This window comes from Mizuhopecten yessoensis, unplaced genomic scaffold, assembly GCF_002113885.1.
Source record: "Mizuhopecten yessoensis strain PY_sf001 unplaced genomic scaffold, ASM211388v2 scaffold9311, whole genome shotgun sequence".
Taxonomy (NCBI): domain Eukaryota; kingdom Metazoa; phylum Mollusca; class Bivalvia; order Pectinida; family Pectinidae; genus Mizuhopecten; species Mizuhopecten yessoensis.
This window is the reverse complement of record NW_018407984.1, coordinates 570,919-586,237: the sequence shown is the minus strand read 5'-3', so window position 1 is coordinate 586,237 and position 15,319 is coordinate 570,919. Positions and strand designations below refer to the sequence as shown.

Here is a 15,319-nt window from a genome sequence, read left to right as displayed (position 1 = left end):
GGGGGGGGGGGGGGGGGGGGGGGGTTGTTCCTGAACCCCCCAAAAAATCTCTGGATCCGCCACTGATCTACAGATTTATTTCGAGAATATTTTCTTCTTAAATTCTTTAAATATGACGATGACATTTTCACAAGTTTCACTGTGTTTGTTTGACAATTTACAAATGATAAAACGCTAGACGCTCCTCCACTGTATAGTAATAACGCGTATCTATATCTGACTCGGCTTGTAAACACTACACCGTATTTGATCGCCAAACGAGATGGTATCGCTTTCTGTGTCGGGACAAGTGATAAAACACACATGAAGTTGACAATTAATTGAAATGTTGCGCCTGATTGAGACGTTTAACTATCTATTGACGTTAGGGGGCGTTCTATAGATACCCCTGTCATTAATTATGTAAGCTACATGACCACGAGCGATTCAGTTGTCAATCAGTTTGACCGCTGGTCACTTAGAGATGAGAACAGGTGACCACCCACTGTGAAGGATAATGGCCGTGTTGGGTCAGTGGTCGGGTTGACCCTCTAGCTATTAACCACATACTGACGATTTGATTAACTTTTTTCTGTTTCTTGATTCGAGGGTTATGTACTTAGTACAAGGCCGATGTAGAGTAAAAGTGGTGTTTCTTTGATAACAAATGGTTTCAGTTCCGATTTGTTTTCTTTAAATGGTAAAACCGTCAATTACTGTCTCATCCATGCTATCATTTGTATGTTCGAACCATTGATGCGGTTTTTAAAACCCGGGGGTTTATTTGTGAAAAAAATACATGAAAGCAATACCTAATCGGTGATAATCAAATTCTAGTTGGTCAATTCACAAATAAATAACTACAAAGGAGGTTTGACGTTATCTACCGTTTACGACAAAACTAGACAAACAAACAACAAAAGTATTCTAATTATTGAAATTTAGTGATAGCAGGCTCCTGTAATGCAATGTGTTTGAATTAAACTAACGTGAAATGAACCAGAAAACCCTCGACTGACAGTTGGCTATGATATTAGTAAGGTAAAAAGAAGCAATTCTGTACTGTGTCTATTGATTTGGTCTTAAATGACTTCAATTGTCGATGAGCCGTAGAGCTAATGTAAAACTCTGGTAATGTATTTTAGTAAAGCAACTCTACATACCCAACAATATCTTGTAAAATAACACTACATACCCAACAATATCTTGTAAAATAACTCTACATACCCAACAATATCTTGTAAAATAACACTACATACCCAACAATATCTTGTAAAATAACACTACATACCCAACAATATCTTGTAAAATAACACTACATACCCAACAATTACACGGCGGCTAATCTTGACTGGATACCAGCCCCAATGTTTGAACGAGAATTTCCCAGCTGCACTTTACTACTAGCTTATCTCCCCCTAGTGAAGAACTTTCAACAAATATTCGAATTATTATTATTTTCCTTAATAATTCAATATTTCAGAGACGGTGGCCATTCAAAAAAACTAAGTAAAGTTTCATTATTGCATGAAATTGAGAAATGTTCATGGTTTATCCTTCTCACGCCGGAAACTTATATTTTATTTTGTCTGATACGATTCCGATACCGGAAGTGAATGCGTGGGGGCGGAATGGAAGGAGCTACTGACGATGAGACTGCTAACGGAGCATGTCTCCCGGAAATAATGGTCATTACTGTCCACGGTGGAGAGTGGTCATTCTGAAGATGGTCAGTCAGGAGGTCTGGTTATCACAGAAGCTGTCAACGTCCTTGATGTTATAAGTCACTTACTTCAAACGACTTCCGGTGGAATAGTGGCGCCACGGACTAGCCTGTGTTGGTGGTTATTATGGTTTTACTTACTAAAACGGTCCTGTTGGCCGGGGTGTGGAGTGTTCGACTTATCCCAATGAAACATATCAAGTTCTTATAAACATAAATAGTATCTTATAAACATAAATAGTACCTTATGCCAAGAAGCAAGTACATATATGTAGAACATTCACTGACCCTTCAATACTCACTTAGGCGTTAAAGCGTGTGACATACTATCAGAATATCTTATCGATTTGATGGATGATCATAGGATAGTTACCCCAGAAGATTCGGATTTAACGCCACTTAAACAAGATCAGTATTATATTATGTTTCCTCGAGTATTCTTACCGAATGGCCATTTTTAAAGCACGAGTTGCGCGCTTTTGCGGTCAACAAAAAAAATCATTGCTCTTTACCATATGTTTGAAAAGTCTCCCGATAGAACTCTACCTTCGAAAATTTCATGGAATATTTACTCACTGAACATTTTCGGACTCCTTCCCTTCTACAGTCGAGCAGGAGACCAGCAGTTTTTAATGAGTAGCTTTCTATGAGACTTACATTTTACACTCGGATAACTGTTTTTTAAACGTGTTTTGTGGTCATAAACCGAAAAATGTGTTAAACTAAATGATAGTTTGTGTACTTTAATGCGAATTTGTCCGTTATTAACGTGTTGTGTTTGGTTTTGGTTCAGGCGGTAAAACAGGTGTTTGAATATGAACGCAGAAAATATTTCTTAGGAAAAATTACACTTAATAAACTTCACTTCATTTCGAAAAGTATTGAAAATATTGAAAGTTTTTTACACTTATATACTCCTTGTCAACAGACGTTTAAAGACATGTAGGATATGGCTTAAATTCTCTCGAAGTCCATATCTTATTAAAACATTGAAACGGATATCATATGATCTTGGGATTATTATTGAAAGAAGGAGTGTTGGGATAAAATTCTATTGAATAGTAAGCTGTACTTCAAAAAATTGTACATATCAAAATCACGAATACGTGTTAATTAAATATGTATGATGGGATACGAAACAAAAGCCCCAATAACTGATAATGGCCGCTGTTCTCACAGTAGGCGGTGAAATAGATTATGGAATATAAGCGCTGGATTCCCGCTGTATGGCGCTGCGGTAAGGCAATCAAATCATGTCGGCTAATTAAATGTGTAATTACAATGTCAGACGTATTAATGAAGTTACATATTTTATAGGTCACGTGGACATTAGCGACATAAACACGTCTTCGGCTTAAATATCAATCTAGGCTGCTAGCAAGGTATAAGCAAGATCATGTTTTGGCTATTGGATTGCTGGAGGATTTACCATAAAAGTGCGCTAGGTGTTTGAGCATTTAATTAAAGAAAGAAAAAGAAACAAACAATAATTCAGATATTTTTCATTCAAACCAAATTTTGTGAAACTTAGTTTTCGCAATAACTAGATTTTTTTTTAAATATCGCTGTTCAATGAGAAATAATCATGTTTTCATTTTGCTATGAATTTCATGTTTTAATTCGTCTTTAGTGCCTTATATATAAATATATACAATTGTACATATTGATTGGTAAGGTACGAGGTATACACAGGACACTTTTCTGTTTAATTATCTAGCTACTCGATTGTGGGAGGGTTTTCGCTCCATCTCGCTCAATCAAATGATGCTAGTCGATTTCACGTTAATACAATAAATCTAGCTACAAACCGTACTCACAGACAATCATCTCGACTTACGTGAAATAATATGTATGTGACAGGTTCTAAGTTTTCATTATCTAGAAGTCAAAAAAATAATAAATGTCTTTATGGTACACTACACGTGAAAATGAACGAGTATATGGTATCGAGACTAGAACCCGCTAATCTAATATACAGAAGATTACGGCGTCTAATGACACATGTAAAACACGTGAATTGGAACATGAGTGTCCAGGGCACTGCTAATTAACACTACCTGAATGTAATTGAACGAGGGACGAGAAAATCAATCTCCCGTGAGAAAAAAATCAACTAATAATCTTCTAAGCAATGTAAGAAAGTATTGACGAATTTGAATCGATCTACATCAAGTTCTTAATTACAAATTAATCAATTATTGTTAGTGAAAGTTAATTCTAAGCCTTCATTGTAACTATGGCAAGATTTATAAATCAGAGGACGACACAAAACGCAAAACCAGTGCAACGAAAAATGGCGGGAAATTGGTAATCAATTGAGCTGAAGAGTTCTATTGTAGTATATACTGTAAAAACCCGTGAGAAACGTCTCGCTCTTTAGAGATATCAAACATCAAAGAGACCCACACCCCCGGCTACACGGATTCCTAATCACCCATAGAGAATGAAATTTAAATAATATTTGGTAACTCTTTAAAAACGCATTCCATACTTCTGGCAATTTTCGTATTTCGTTCCGTTTCTTTTTACGATAACAATTTAGATTGCATATCCTACAGTAGCAAACGAGCGGGGGCGTTGGTGTTGATAGTTACGCTTATCTCATAAAATGTGTACTATCATCGCTACCCGTCAGGCGCGTGTTTTATTATAGTTTGATTTAAATAATGATATAAGCCCAGCTTCCTAGTCCAGTGCTCTACCAGTTGAAGTTAATTGATTTGGTTTGTTTCATACAGTTTATCGTGGAATCGTTGAAAGTACATGTATATTCTGGGGCGCCGTTTTATTTCTTAATTTCATCTTACGATATCACTGTTTGACTTACTATCGATATTTGTACAAATGTAAATACGGTGTTATGTTGTTTATCTGAAACGTTATAACGCAACAATCTTCTTTGGTGAAAAATAAGGATTAGACAATATTTCATGATAGTGTTACGAATTTCAATAGGATTAAAAAATAAAATTATTCTTTAAGAATACACATTGATCATGTTCCATCCATTTTTTTTAACTACCAAGCCCCGTAAAACGTCTGTCCGCGGAAACGCTCTTAAAACCATGACTCTTTTCGTATATATATTGTACGTAATCTTGTAATAAATTTAAGTGAATGTTAAGTTTGTTGGCATATTTTCTGACAACGTGAATTTTATTAAACATTGTGTTTTGGTGATTTTAACTCCATTATGAAGACTTTCAGGTATCTCAAATCATGCAATATTACAGAATATCGCGAGCATATAGGATGTAAAAATGACATACATTTCAAACATTGTATCAACAGTTCTATCTTCATGTTAGATTAAAAAGTAAAAAAACAAACGTTATCAAAACATTGTACAATACAAATAATCAATAGAATCAATAAGATGTTTACATCACTTATCTTCAATATAATCAAAGAGAAAATAGGGGAGTGGAGACAAAATAGGAACTAAGCTAAAATAAAAACATGGATATATATAGCGTATGCGTACAGAGACCCGACACGGCCAGAGATATCCTCTCCTTCATCTTCCCCCGATCTCTGCGTCAATAAGACACTAATTTATATTCATTGATATTTGTGCTGAGGCCGCTTTACACCCGATACACAATCTGTGGTTATGTAATTATGGTAATTAGCTCATTAGTATGCATAAGGACAAGATAAACATAGGGCCATGTTATAATGACACCCGCTTCGATTTCATTTTAAATAACGTTGTTCATTGCGTTTAAATGGTTATATTCAAGTAGTTTGATGTGGACCGGACCCTGTGTTCATCATTTACGCAAAAATATAACAAGTGTAGGTATAGAATTTGTATAGCCAGTTTTAGCGCTAGCCTTTTCAAAATTGGGTTCTCTGCAAAAGATTAGGTGGCACAAAGGAATATCATACATATCTGAAAGGTTAATTGGTGGTCTCTTTAAAATGTTTCCCTTATTTTGAAATCAATATAGGGTAAACGCAATCCTTGATGTAGATGTATATTATTTTTTTAATTCTTTCTGGGATTTTCACTGAAGATACCATAAACTGGACACGGACGTGTCAATGCAGAAAGGAAAGGTTAGGGAAATACAGAGGAACGGGTTACATTATACAGATTTCTTAAGTTCTTCTTATCGGTTTCGAACAAGGATATATTAAAGATAAATGCTTAATATTATAAATTTATACAAAAGGTAAGTTTTGACGTTTTAATTACGAGGATTTCTCATCGACCGGTAATTAGCCAAGGTATATGAGCATTTTCTGAAGCAATTTGTTCCGACAAATAGGGTCCATATCGCAAAGAATTACCAGTAGCATTTTGAAAACAATTTGGGAGATCAGTAAAAATGTTAAGTGAAAATAGTGAAAATATTGAAAAGTCAGTAAAAGTTTTAGAAAACCATACGAATTCAGTATCTATTCTAACAGATCAGATCCGTCCTATTTCTTTCTTTTATAAATATTGATTTTTAAATGTTTAAAGAAATTACGTAACATAAGTTCAACAGAACTGTCCTGTTAAGTTGTTTTTAAATGTCGGTACCCACAACAATGCTCATCCCGCAGAACATTGTAATATCCGACTCGGATTCGGGTCGTATTATCCGACCGTGTAATCCGGAATGTTCTACAGTTGTGGTTGACACGTCCTCCTTACATAGATAGCGTTATATACCTACGTCAAATCGATACACATCTTTATCACACAACGTTTGTCATGCAGCCATTTGTCAGAACGTGCAACTAGCGGATTATAGGAGATAAATCTCTGGTGTTATGTGTCGGGGAAATCGGCGTATCGGTCCTATGTGTGTGGTTTATTATTCATTTTTTACAAAAATGTTAATGTTCTGTGTGCGACGCGCATTTGAAGATAATTATATTTGTATAGAAATAAAATTGACGAAGCTGTTACATAAATAAACATAGGCTCTGAGTAAGTATAATACCTAAAACCTTATATAGCTATACATGGATTTATATATATATATAATACAGTTGTGTTAGCAGAGAACGAAAACCTATTTAAGTTCTATCACGACCCAGATTCATCAGAGCAACTGTACTCCATGTAGCTTCCTCTTTTGATGGAGTATTGTGCTTGCGGAATTAAAAAACACAAAAGTACTAAAAAATCGACATTCTGCAGATAGATACAGATTGACACTCTACGTTCACACGCCCCCTTTAACCCCGGCCACACCCACCCACTCGCACCTGAAGCAATAATATTTATTTTATCGTATAAAAAGAAGCATCAATCGCTGTTATCACTAATTTTACGCGATAACCTCGGAAACAATTAATTAATGGACGTGATACTCTTCCGTTACATTTCACACTGGCCCTACATGGCTGGGCCGACCCGCGGTAATTGTAGATAAATTGGTTTTATATGTGTCCTGATAACATTTTTATCGGCGTGAAGGAATTGGCCTATTAGCAGGATCTTGAATCACTTATCGACACTCAAAATCAAATTATTTTAGGACGGGAGAATATTTCCAATTTTGTCTTTGATATAGTTAGACGACTACAGCAGATTAATCAGTGGATTTTAAGCTGAAAAGTATATTTGTCACTGCACACAAAGAGGCTAAATTTGATCAACAAAACTTAAAAAGTCTATATAGACATTTATATTTGTTTATGACAATTTATCATGTAACGAGTTAACTTTTTCCGAGATTCCATTGATCTACGAACCAATTCTAAACACAATTCTGTGGCACTATTCTCTTATCTGTCTAATTAGATGCATAAAAAGAAGTGTTCAATAAACAAGGCAATACCCTTAAATAAGCATTATGTAAATTTATGCTAATATTTGCGGTGTGTGTCCGCACGTCCTACTCACCATCGTCTGTCTTATCGTCCTTATTGTCAGCCAGAATGCCATCTATACTGTGCTTGTTTCCGCCTCTGTCGCTAATGCTCATATCATCAGCGATGCCATTGGCTTCCTCCTCCTCTTCCTTCAGGATCGCTTCCGCCTCCAGGTCCGACTCGGACTCGGAACGATGGAATTTACTCCGAAGTACCCTACTGATAGAACTGACACTAGGGACGGAACTACGGTCACACATTCCCTCCTTCAGTAGCCTATCCCGTATCTCCCAGCTAAAAATACCTGGATTGTCCCTTTTGTATGTTTCTATCTTTCTCTCCACTTCCGGGGTGGCGACTCGAGGCTTACTGCCGCCGATTACCCCCGGGCGGATGCTGCCTGTCTCCTGGTAACGCTGGAGTATCTTACTCACACAGCCGTGGGAAACCCTTAGCTGACGACTGATGACGCACGGACGCACCCCCTGTGCAGCCAGCTCTACTATTTTCAGGCGGATATGATTTGGGAGGGGTCGCCCGTTTATAAAAACTCCACCAAGTTGATTTACTCGACCTTGACCTATAAACAAAAAAATAACATTCTTTTAATATTAAACATGTTGAGGTTAAATGCATATTTTAATTTCAATAATTCCATCATATAAACTTACTACATTGTCAATAAAACAATTGTATTCATTTTATCTTAATCGAATTTGGTTGAACATGCTTTTATTTTTGCATGTTCTTTGATGTTGATTTTGCTTGCATGGTTACTTGAACTTCACATTTCACTAAAAAAAAAAATGGGATTGGGATTTTATCCATTAAGTCAGGAACAATCATCAGTCTAAATAATTAATATGTTTGATCCATTTTAGCACAGGGGTTCGGCCAAGCGAGATATGTGTTTCTGCAAATATAGCGGAGTTCTAATTTACAAATAGTTTACTGAACAGAACGTTATATTACAAGATCGGCATACCTCTTGTGACCCTGTATATTTTTGCAATTAGACATTTTTGTTTTATCTTTAAAAAAAAATGGTGGAAATAGCGAAAAATATAACAGCATTTTCCCTAAATTAAGTGAATTTGTTTATTCTATTTTTAATCAATCTGTTACAGGCTGTTTGTGTATGACATGAAGTGCGTTAATGTTAGTTTTATTGTCCCATGTTAAGATATCTTTTTATCAATAACCAAAAAGTTGCCTGTTATCTGGGAGACAATTCACATAATGTGTGTGGTTCACATAAATTGTGCTCAAGTAGCTTTTGCACTTTAATAATCATGATTACCAAAAAATATGATAAAGCTTAATCATATTAAAATGAAATCAAAAGGAATCAACATGATCCTATTCGTGTTATCCTATATATAAAGTATAGTCATCAGAGGTAAGTAAAACATTAAAGCAAATATTGTGACCACTTAAATATTTTCTGTAAGTCTTTATATACTTTTTCTCAGTATGTTTCTGGAAATGTTTGAATTAAACGCCAGGTTAGGGTTAAGAAAGTGTGCCAAAATTAAAATTTTTGATAAATTTGATGACTCTAAATGAATTGTTTTTAACAAGTAGACTTTAATGGGGTTTTTTTGTGATTATATACCATTAGTGTAGCACCTGTTGCAGACGATATATCATACTTATCCCTTAAATCTGATCTTTTTTCCAACTAAGGATTTCTCTTCTGATAAACAACACTTTCCTATTTATTTTGTTTGTTAACATAAATAATAATGTATATCAGACAACCAGGAATATTCACTGGTCGTGTTAAATAAACCATTATATATATTTCAATCAGACGAAATGTTAGAAAATTAACAAATTTCAAATTCATGTAACTGTAAACCGCAAACAATATGTCCTAAATGAACACGTGGTATGTGTTGATACTTGCGGACAGCACGTGGGTGATTTTCAGCATTTATCATGTACCTATTTGTTAAGTATAGTTAATGCTATAAATTCACGTTAAACACCACCCGTTTATGAAGTACACATCGGTTGTTCTAAAAGCATATACATTACGAAATATGTATTTTCTTATAATAAACGACACGTTTAAAAAGATTATTTACAGAAACAATTATTGTGGTTTTTCCTATATGCGATTTTTGACTTATCAAAATTTCATGCAATAATTAATGTACATGTATTTACACATTACTTTGATAGATCGATATGAAGTTTATCTCTATTTGGTAATAAATCGTGCGAGGAGGCTCGTGCGCGTGTATAAACGTAATATACCATGACATATGGAAATGTTCACGGATAGGCGATTTCATAGCTTCGATTGACCGGTAGATCTGAATTACCCGCATTGCCAAGTCAACCACAAAAACCATGAAATCCTTCAGACTTTTACATACAGTGTTAAAAGCGAGATTTCTGTCCGACCTATATGTATATCTAGACGTGTGCCCTACCTTTCAACAAAGCCTCGGTCTCCATACGAGCAAATCCCATCATTTTTGAATGTGTAAAATTCCCCCACGCACCTGTCGCCAGCAATTTATATGCACATACACGATAAACGACCTGCGTACAAGTCTCATACAAACTGATCTTGTGAGCGTGAATTTTTATCTAATCATCTGATATGCAAATTAGTTTCATGAATAATTTTGCTAGAAACAATGACGGAAATCGGCAGTAGGGCCCTGTATCGGGTTCTAACGGAGGGGAGGGGGAGAACGACCGGGGAGTGGAATAGGATCACGTTACCATACAAGCTGGTGCATTTCTCCATCATCTAACCCTAGCTATGTATCTTACAATCAATTAACTCTGGCCAATGAAATATCAATTGGTCTATATGTACCCTCAAAGGGAACCCGGGGTCTACCAAATCTGGTCGCGCCCTTTGAGTCGATATGCTTTAATACCAAAGCGCCCCTAATCAGTTTCTGATCGAGCGAGACAAAACTTTTAAACTTTAGTTCCAAAATTTTCAAACGATAGCAAATATGGCGACGTCACATATACATCTGGATTTAAATTTAATTTAGAAATTACTAGCGCTTCAAAGAGCTCTTAAATCTTTACAAAATAATTTAGCTAACGAAATCTATTAGGTTAAAAGTTTATACTGAAGTAACAGCTTTTAATGATGTTTAGTCTTCCGTTAAATTACATGTACAGGATCCACACAATTAAGACAATACGATTGGTTAAATTTGTTATCACGTATTACTGGTACCTATTACAATTGAAATATACTTCGAAACTACGAAGCGTGTAAAATAACATTGTTTAGTGTATTGTTTTTTCAAGTAAACCTCCTATTTCTTTATTTAAAATGCCAAAATATATTTAATTCAATTTATTGCATTTCACAGATATATCACATTATATAAACCAGACTTGAAATTAACACATTGAATAACACAAAAAGAAAAACAAACAAAAAATCACGTGTATATGAATATATAACGTTAAACATACTTATATCACGTTGCAAGCCTGCCTTCCTCAGATCAAATGACCTTTCAATAAAGAGATTCACACTGATAATTACATTACCAGATTGTGCAGGTCAGTTAATGCATCATGAGTTTTAATATATTTTAAAGTTTAGAAACAACATTCGAGAATATTATCATCAGTGCGATTTAGGCCGTTATTGGAGGCGCTGATCACTTTAATTCTAAAGGCCGGCTTTTCGAAAGAAATCACCAGTTTATAAGTGAATACTTTTGTTAAATGCACATTTTTTAAATCCATATTTTTTGATAGTTTTGATGTCATTGAAACTATTAAAATGTGTGCATTTTGAAAACTACTTCCTGGATACTACCCGAAACTACTATCACAGTACTCGCTCGTACCTTGACGCGGGGCCAATTAAAACATTTCACGGAGCATGCTGGCGCAAATTTATACTGTTTACAGTAAATTAGGCCGTGCTACACCATAACATATCACCGTGGAAGTGGACGGACTTGAAACGTTTCGTCTCGGTTACAGGAAATCAATTTATTTTGAAAATCAGATTTTAGATTAGAAGTTTGTATATTACTAATTCCTAGACGACGCGAGTCGTACCGGACGTTAATCCGTGTCATTGTAAACGTGATTTAGTAAAGCGAGTTAATTTTATGATTGTTTACATTTCATTCCCATCTCTTGAATGTAATGAGTGTCAAATTACAGACAATGACATGTAATATCCTTATGACAATGTTTATCAGCCTAAACAACTAGTTATTCACAACCGCCTGGATAAAAAGCTAAGACTTAATTGATTAGTTCTCAATTACAACCCTGCTATATCATATTCTTTTTAAAATTCCTTCTAATACACGTTTCCGTCGTAAGCACTCTGTCGTTAATGACGTTCTTATTCTGTAAATAAAACTGTTATTATTACATCTGAAGTTGCAGTAAAATACATTATGAAGAGGCGTATATTAAAGCACAAACAATACAATTTGTATTTATATATATACTGTATATACCTTCCATCTGAAATGTTGGGAGCAGCCCCATAGCAGCCAGGTGGTAGGAGAACATGTTATTGATCATCTTGTTTGGGTACATCAGTGATAACGTCTCTTCGTCACTAGTATATAGTCCTCTGTCTCCCTCAGGTACTCTAGATTCACGATCACGGACAAGGGAAATCCCACACAAATGTATTTCTGTTATCCACGGTGAATAGTCACCAGTTATAATGTAGTTTGTAAAATGAGGAGACAAATCGCACCTTTAAGCCTATTACTGATACAGTTTTACCTGTGCTGAGTAAGTTCATTTTTCAGGTATGCAATCAATTATCAGAGGTTTTGCCTTTTTGATTGTACCGATGTTTTATATCACCGATGGACAAATCCATTGGATCAGATTAGTCACGTGATAGCAGTTATACTGTTTAAAATTAACCGAAGCAAAACTAATTTGTCTCCAGAATGTCACTTTGGGATTCATCGAAATACAACCGTAAGATTGACAAAACGGGGGCGTGTCTCGCAGGTAAAAACTACACAGGTATCTGCAGAATTACAGCGCTGTTCATTTCTCTTTCACCTGAGGTGAAATGGGCGTGGCCGAGTCTTCAATCGGATTACACTGGCGACTAGAGACCTGGAGCAAACTACGAGACTTAAGTTCTGCATAATATTACACAGACAGAATATACCTGAACGGGTCGCGATTAAAGCATCACTGTTGTGTTGGGGTTGTCACTTTCAATTTCATTTTTTGTCCCCAATTGACAAAAAAAATGATAATGAAAAAGAACTCGTAGAAGTTTTGCGTTCGCAACTGCCTGGTATAAAGCGACGCGTTGTCGAAGGGGGCGGGGCATTTATGATTGATGAAGGAGAAAAAACGGGTATTTTAAGATATAGAGGCGGGCAAAAGATATTATAGAGAAATCTTATTAAAATACAGAAGTGCTACTGAACGTGTTTCTGCTATGTATAAACACTTTATAGGTTTTATCGATATTGTATGATAATCTGTTTTACCAATCCGACAAGTTTAGCACAGAAATAAACGGAGAGACGACCACAGTTTCCTCTCTAGGTAGGAATATTTTGTCTCTTCGGTCTAAAATAAATTCTTAACAGTGATAAAAATTGCCGACATCATTTACGTAAATCTGTAAGTATTGAGAATTTATTATTGATATAACATGTTTATTGAAGTGATTATAAATTATTCTGTAAAGAGGATTAAAACATGTGCATATACATAAAGAAAAAATGAGATAAAAAAATGTTGAAATAAATGGCGACATTTCAACCGTAAGTAATGTCTAATATCTGTGTAAAACATGGGTGATAAGGATCTCTCTGTTAAGAACGATAACGTTACAAATGTATTTACTTATTTATATTTTGTTCACATCGATTTCCCTTAAAGACGAATAGAAAAGAAACGAAACCTGAGTATTGCCATGTCTTCTTCGTCAGCATCAAAGACGATTTTCTAAAACAATTTCATGAATTTATTTATTTATTTTAATATTATATTATTTTTTTCCCCAAATCAATTTCCTTATATTTATAAAAGAATACAACACAATATGAAACAGCCTGAATATTGCCATGTCTTATATACAGGTTTTGTCAGTACTAGTATCAAATATGGGGTTTGAATATTTTCATTAAATAAATGATTTCCGATTTTCAGAAGTTATTTTTTTCCCTGTAATGTCTCTGCCATATAAGCCCTGAACGAGGAAATCTGGTAAAAGGTTTTCAAGCTGTAACCACTATGCAATTTTTTTATTATAATTTCAAATCCAAATGACTGAGTGATCTTAATACCAATAATGTGCATTTTGTAAAGGTATTTAATTTCAGCTGATATATATATTTGACCTGATTTTATGTTATTTGCTGTCAATACTGTGGAACACCTTCATGAATCGATTTTTATTTTTAATAATTATAACAAGATAGTATTTCAATATACAAAATAAATAAATAAATAAATCGCTTCCGTCTTACCAAGCTGACAGATGGTCCACTTACGTGAAATAGCCTTAATGAGATCACAAGTAGGCATTGGGGGTATGAAGTGAAGTGTTAGCTGTAGATGCAACATATCGCTTAGAGTGAAATTAATTAATTGCAAATAATCAATTACACATGGATTAAATGCAAGCTTTCCTATCTTATTATTTGTCATATTCTGACAGGCGACGAGTTTGTATAAAGTTAGATGCCGATATTATATTGAGAGTACCATAACTTAAATGAAGTAATAACACAAAAATGCAATTGATATCATAACTTATTATCGGCGCACTAAATAAAATCTCTTGTTAATAAATAATTAAAAAATGTATTTTGTATAAGTATTCAGTTAAATTTTCATACAAGGTCATGAGGAGACAGCATATAATTTGAAATACCATTTTTACTTACACAGGACTACTATCTCACGAGCGTTACCTTAGTTTTCTGTGGGAAAGCATTACTAAATGGGTAACGTTTCACTCGCTACATTTTTCTTTTACCCCAGCATTTTCTTTTACTATAGATAAACTGATGTTAAGAAAAGTTTGTGAAACTAAAAATCTATAAATCTCCAAATACCTCTGAGTACTTAATTTCCATATTGCAAAAGCACTTGGTAAACCTTGTGTCTTTATACGATTTGAAAATTAACTGACTCGAGTTATATAAACATGATAACCAGACATCTCTTGTAAGGATTACTTTAATTACAACATGTAGCTCCGATGATTAAACCATCTTTAATTCGTCTTCAGCAAGTGTGGCTGCGATCAGAGGCGGGTAGACCTCTGGGACATTCTGTTCTACGTGAGACCTCTGAGGATAAGGGGGAGGGGGCTGGTTATCGGGGTCGATGTGTATGCAAATATTTTATTGTTAGTGTTGGTTTAGATGAAATACAGGAAAATCTCAGTTTTTTCTAGTATTTTCCTATTCTTATATGCTAGTTCAACATTAAATATAAAACAAAAATCAATTTTCTTTGTAATTTTTGTTTACAATGAAATTGCCTTTCTCGTAAATATTTGATCTTCAAGTTAGCATGCATAAGGACAAAACCCTGGTCTGTCAATAACCCTTTGTATTTTCAGAACAATCCAATTTACTCGTGTGCTACAGGGATGTGTCAATCAAATACGATATATAGTGCAGAGGTCATCAATTTTTTTCATTAAAATACACAATAGTGTAGTTATAAAACATGTTTATTTGAGTTGATATGACAATATAGAATGTGTTTTATATAAATAATGTTGAAATTGATAATAGAAATTGTAATAAAAAAGTATCCATTCCAGAACCAACATCGTTACTTAAATTT

General features: G+C 34.7%; 1 protein-coding gene across 1 annotated transcript in view; it reads right to left on the bottom strand.

Annotated features, from left to right (window-relative positions):
- LOC110457813 (paired box protein Pax-3-like) overlaps positions 1-12,326 on the bottom strand; it is a 19,235-nt gene extending 6,909 nt beyond the window's left edge. Inside the window, exons 1-2 of the mRNA XM_021509239.1 lie at positions 11,989-12,326; positions 7,548-8,096 (exon numbers count right to left, since the gene is read on the bottom strand). Coding sequence (XP_021364914.1) covers positions 7,548-8,096; positions 11,989-12,070 — 631 coding nt within the window. The 5' untranslated portion in view covers positions 12,071-12,326. The remainder of the gene's footprint in view (positions 1-7,547; positions 8,097-11,988) is intronic.
- Between the last annotated feature and the right edge of the window lie 2,993 nt (positions 12,327-15,319).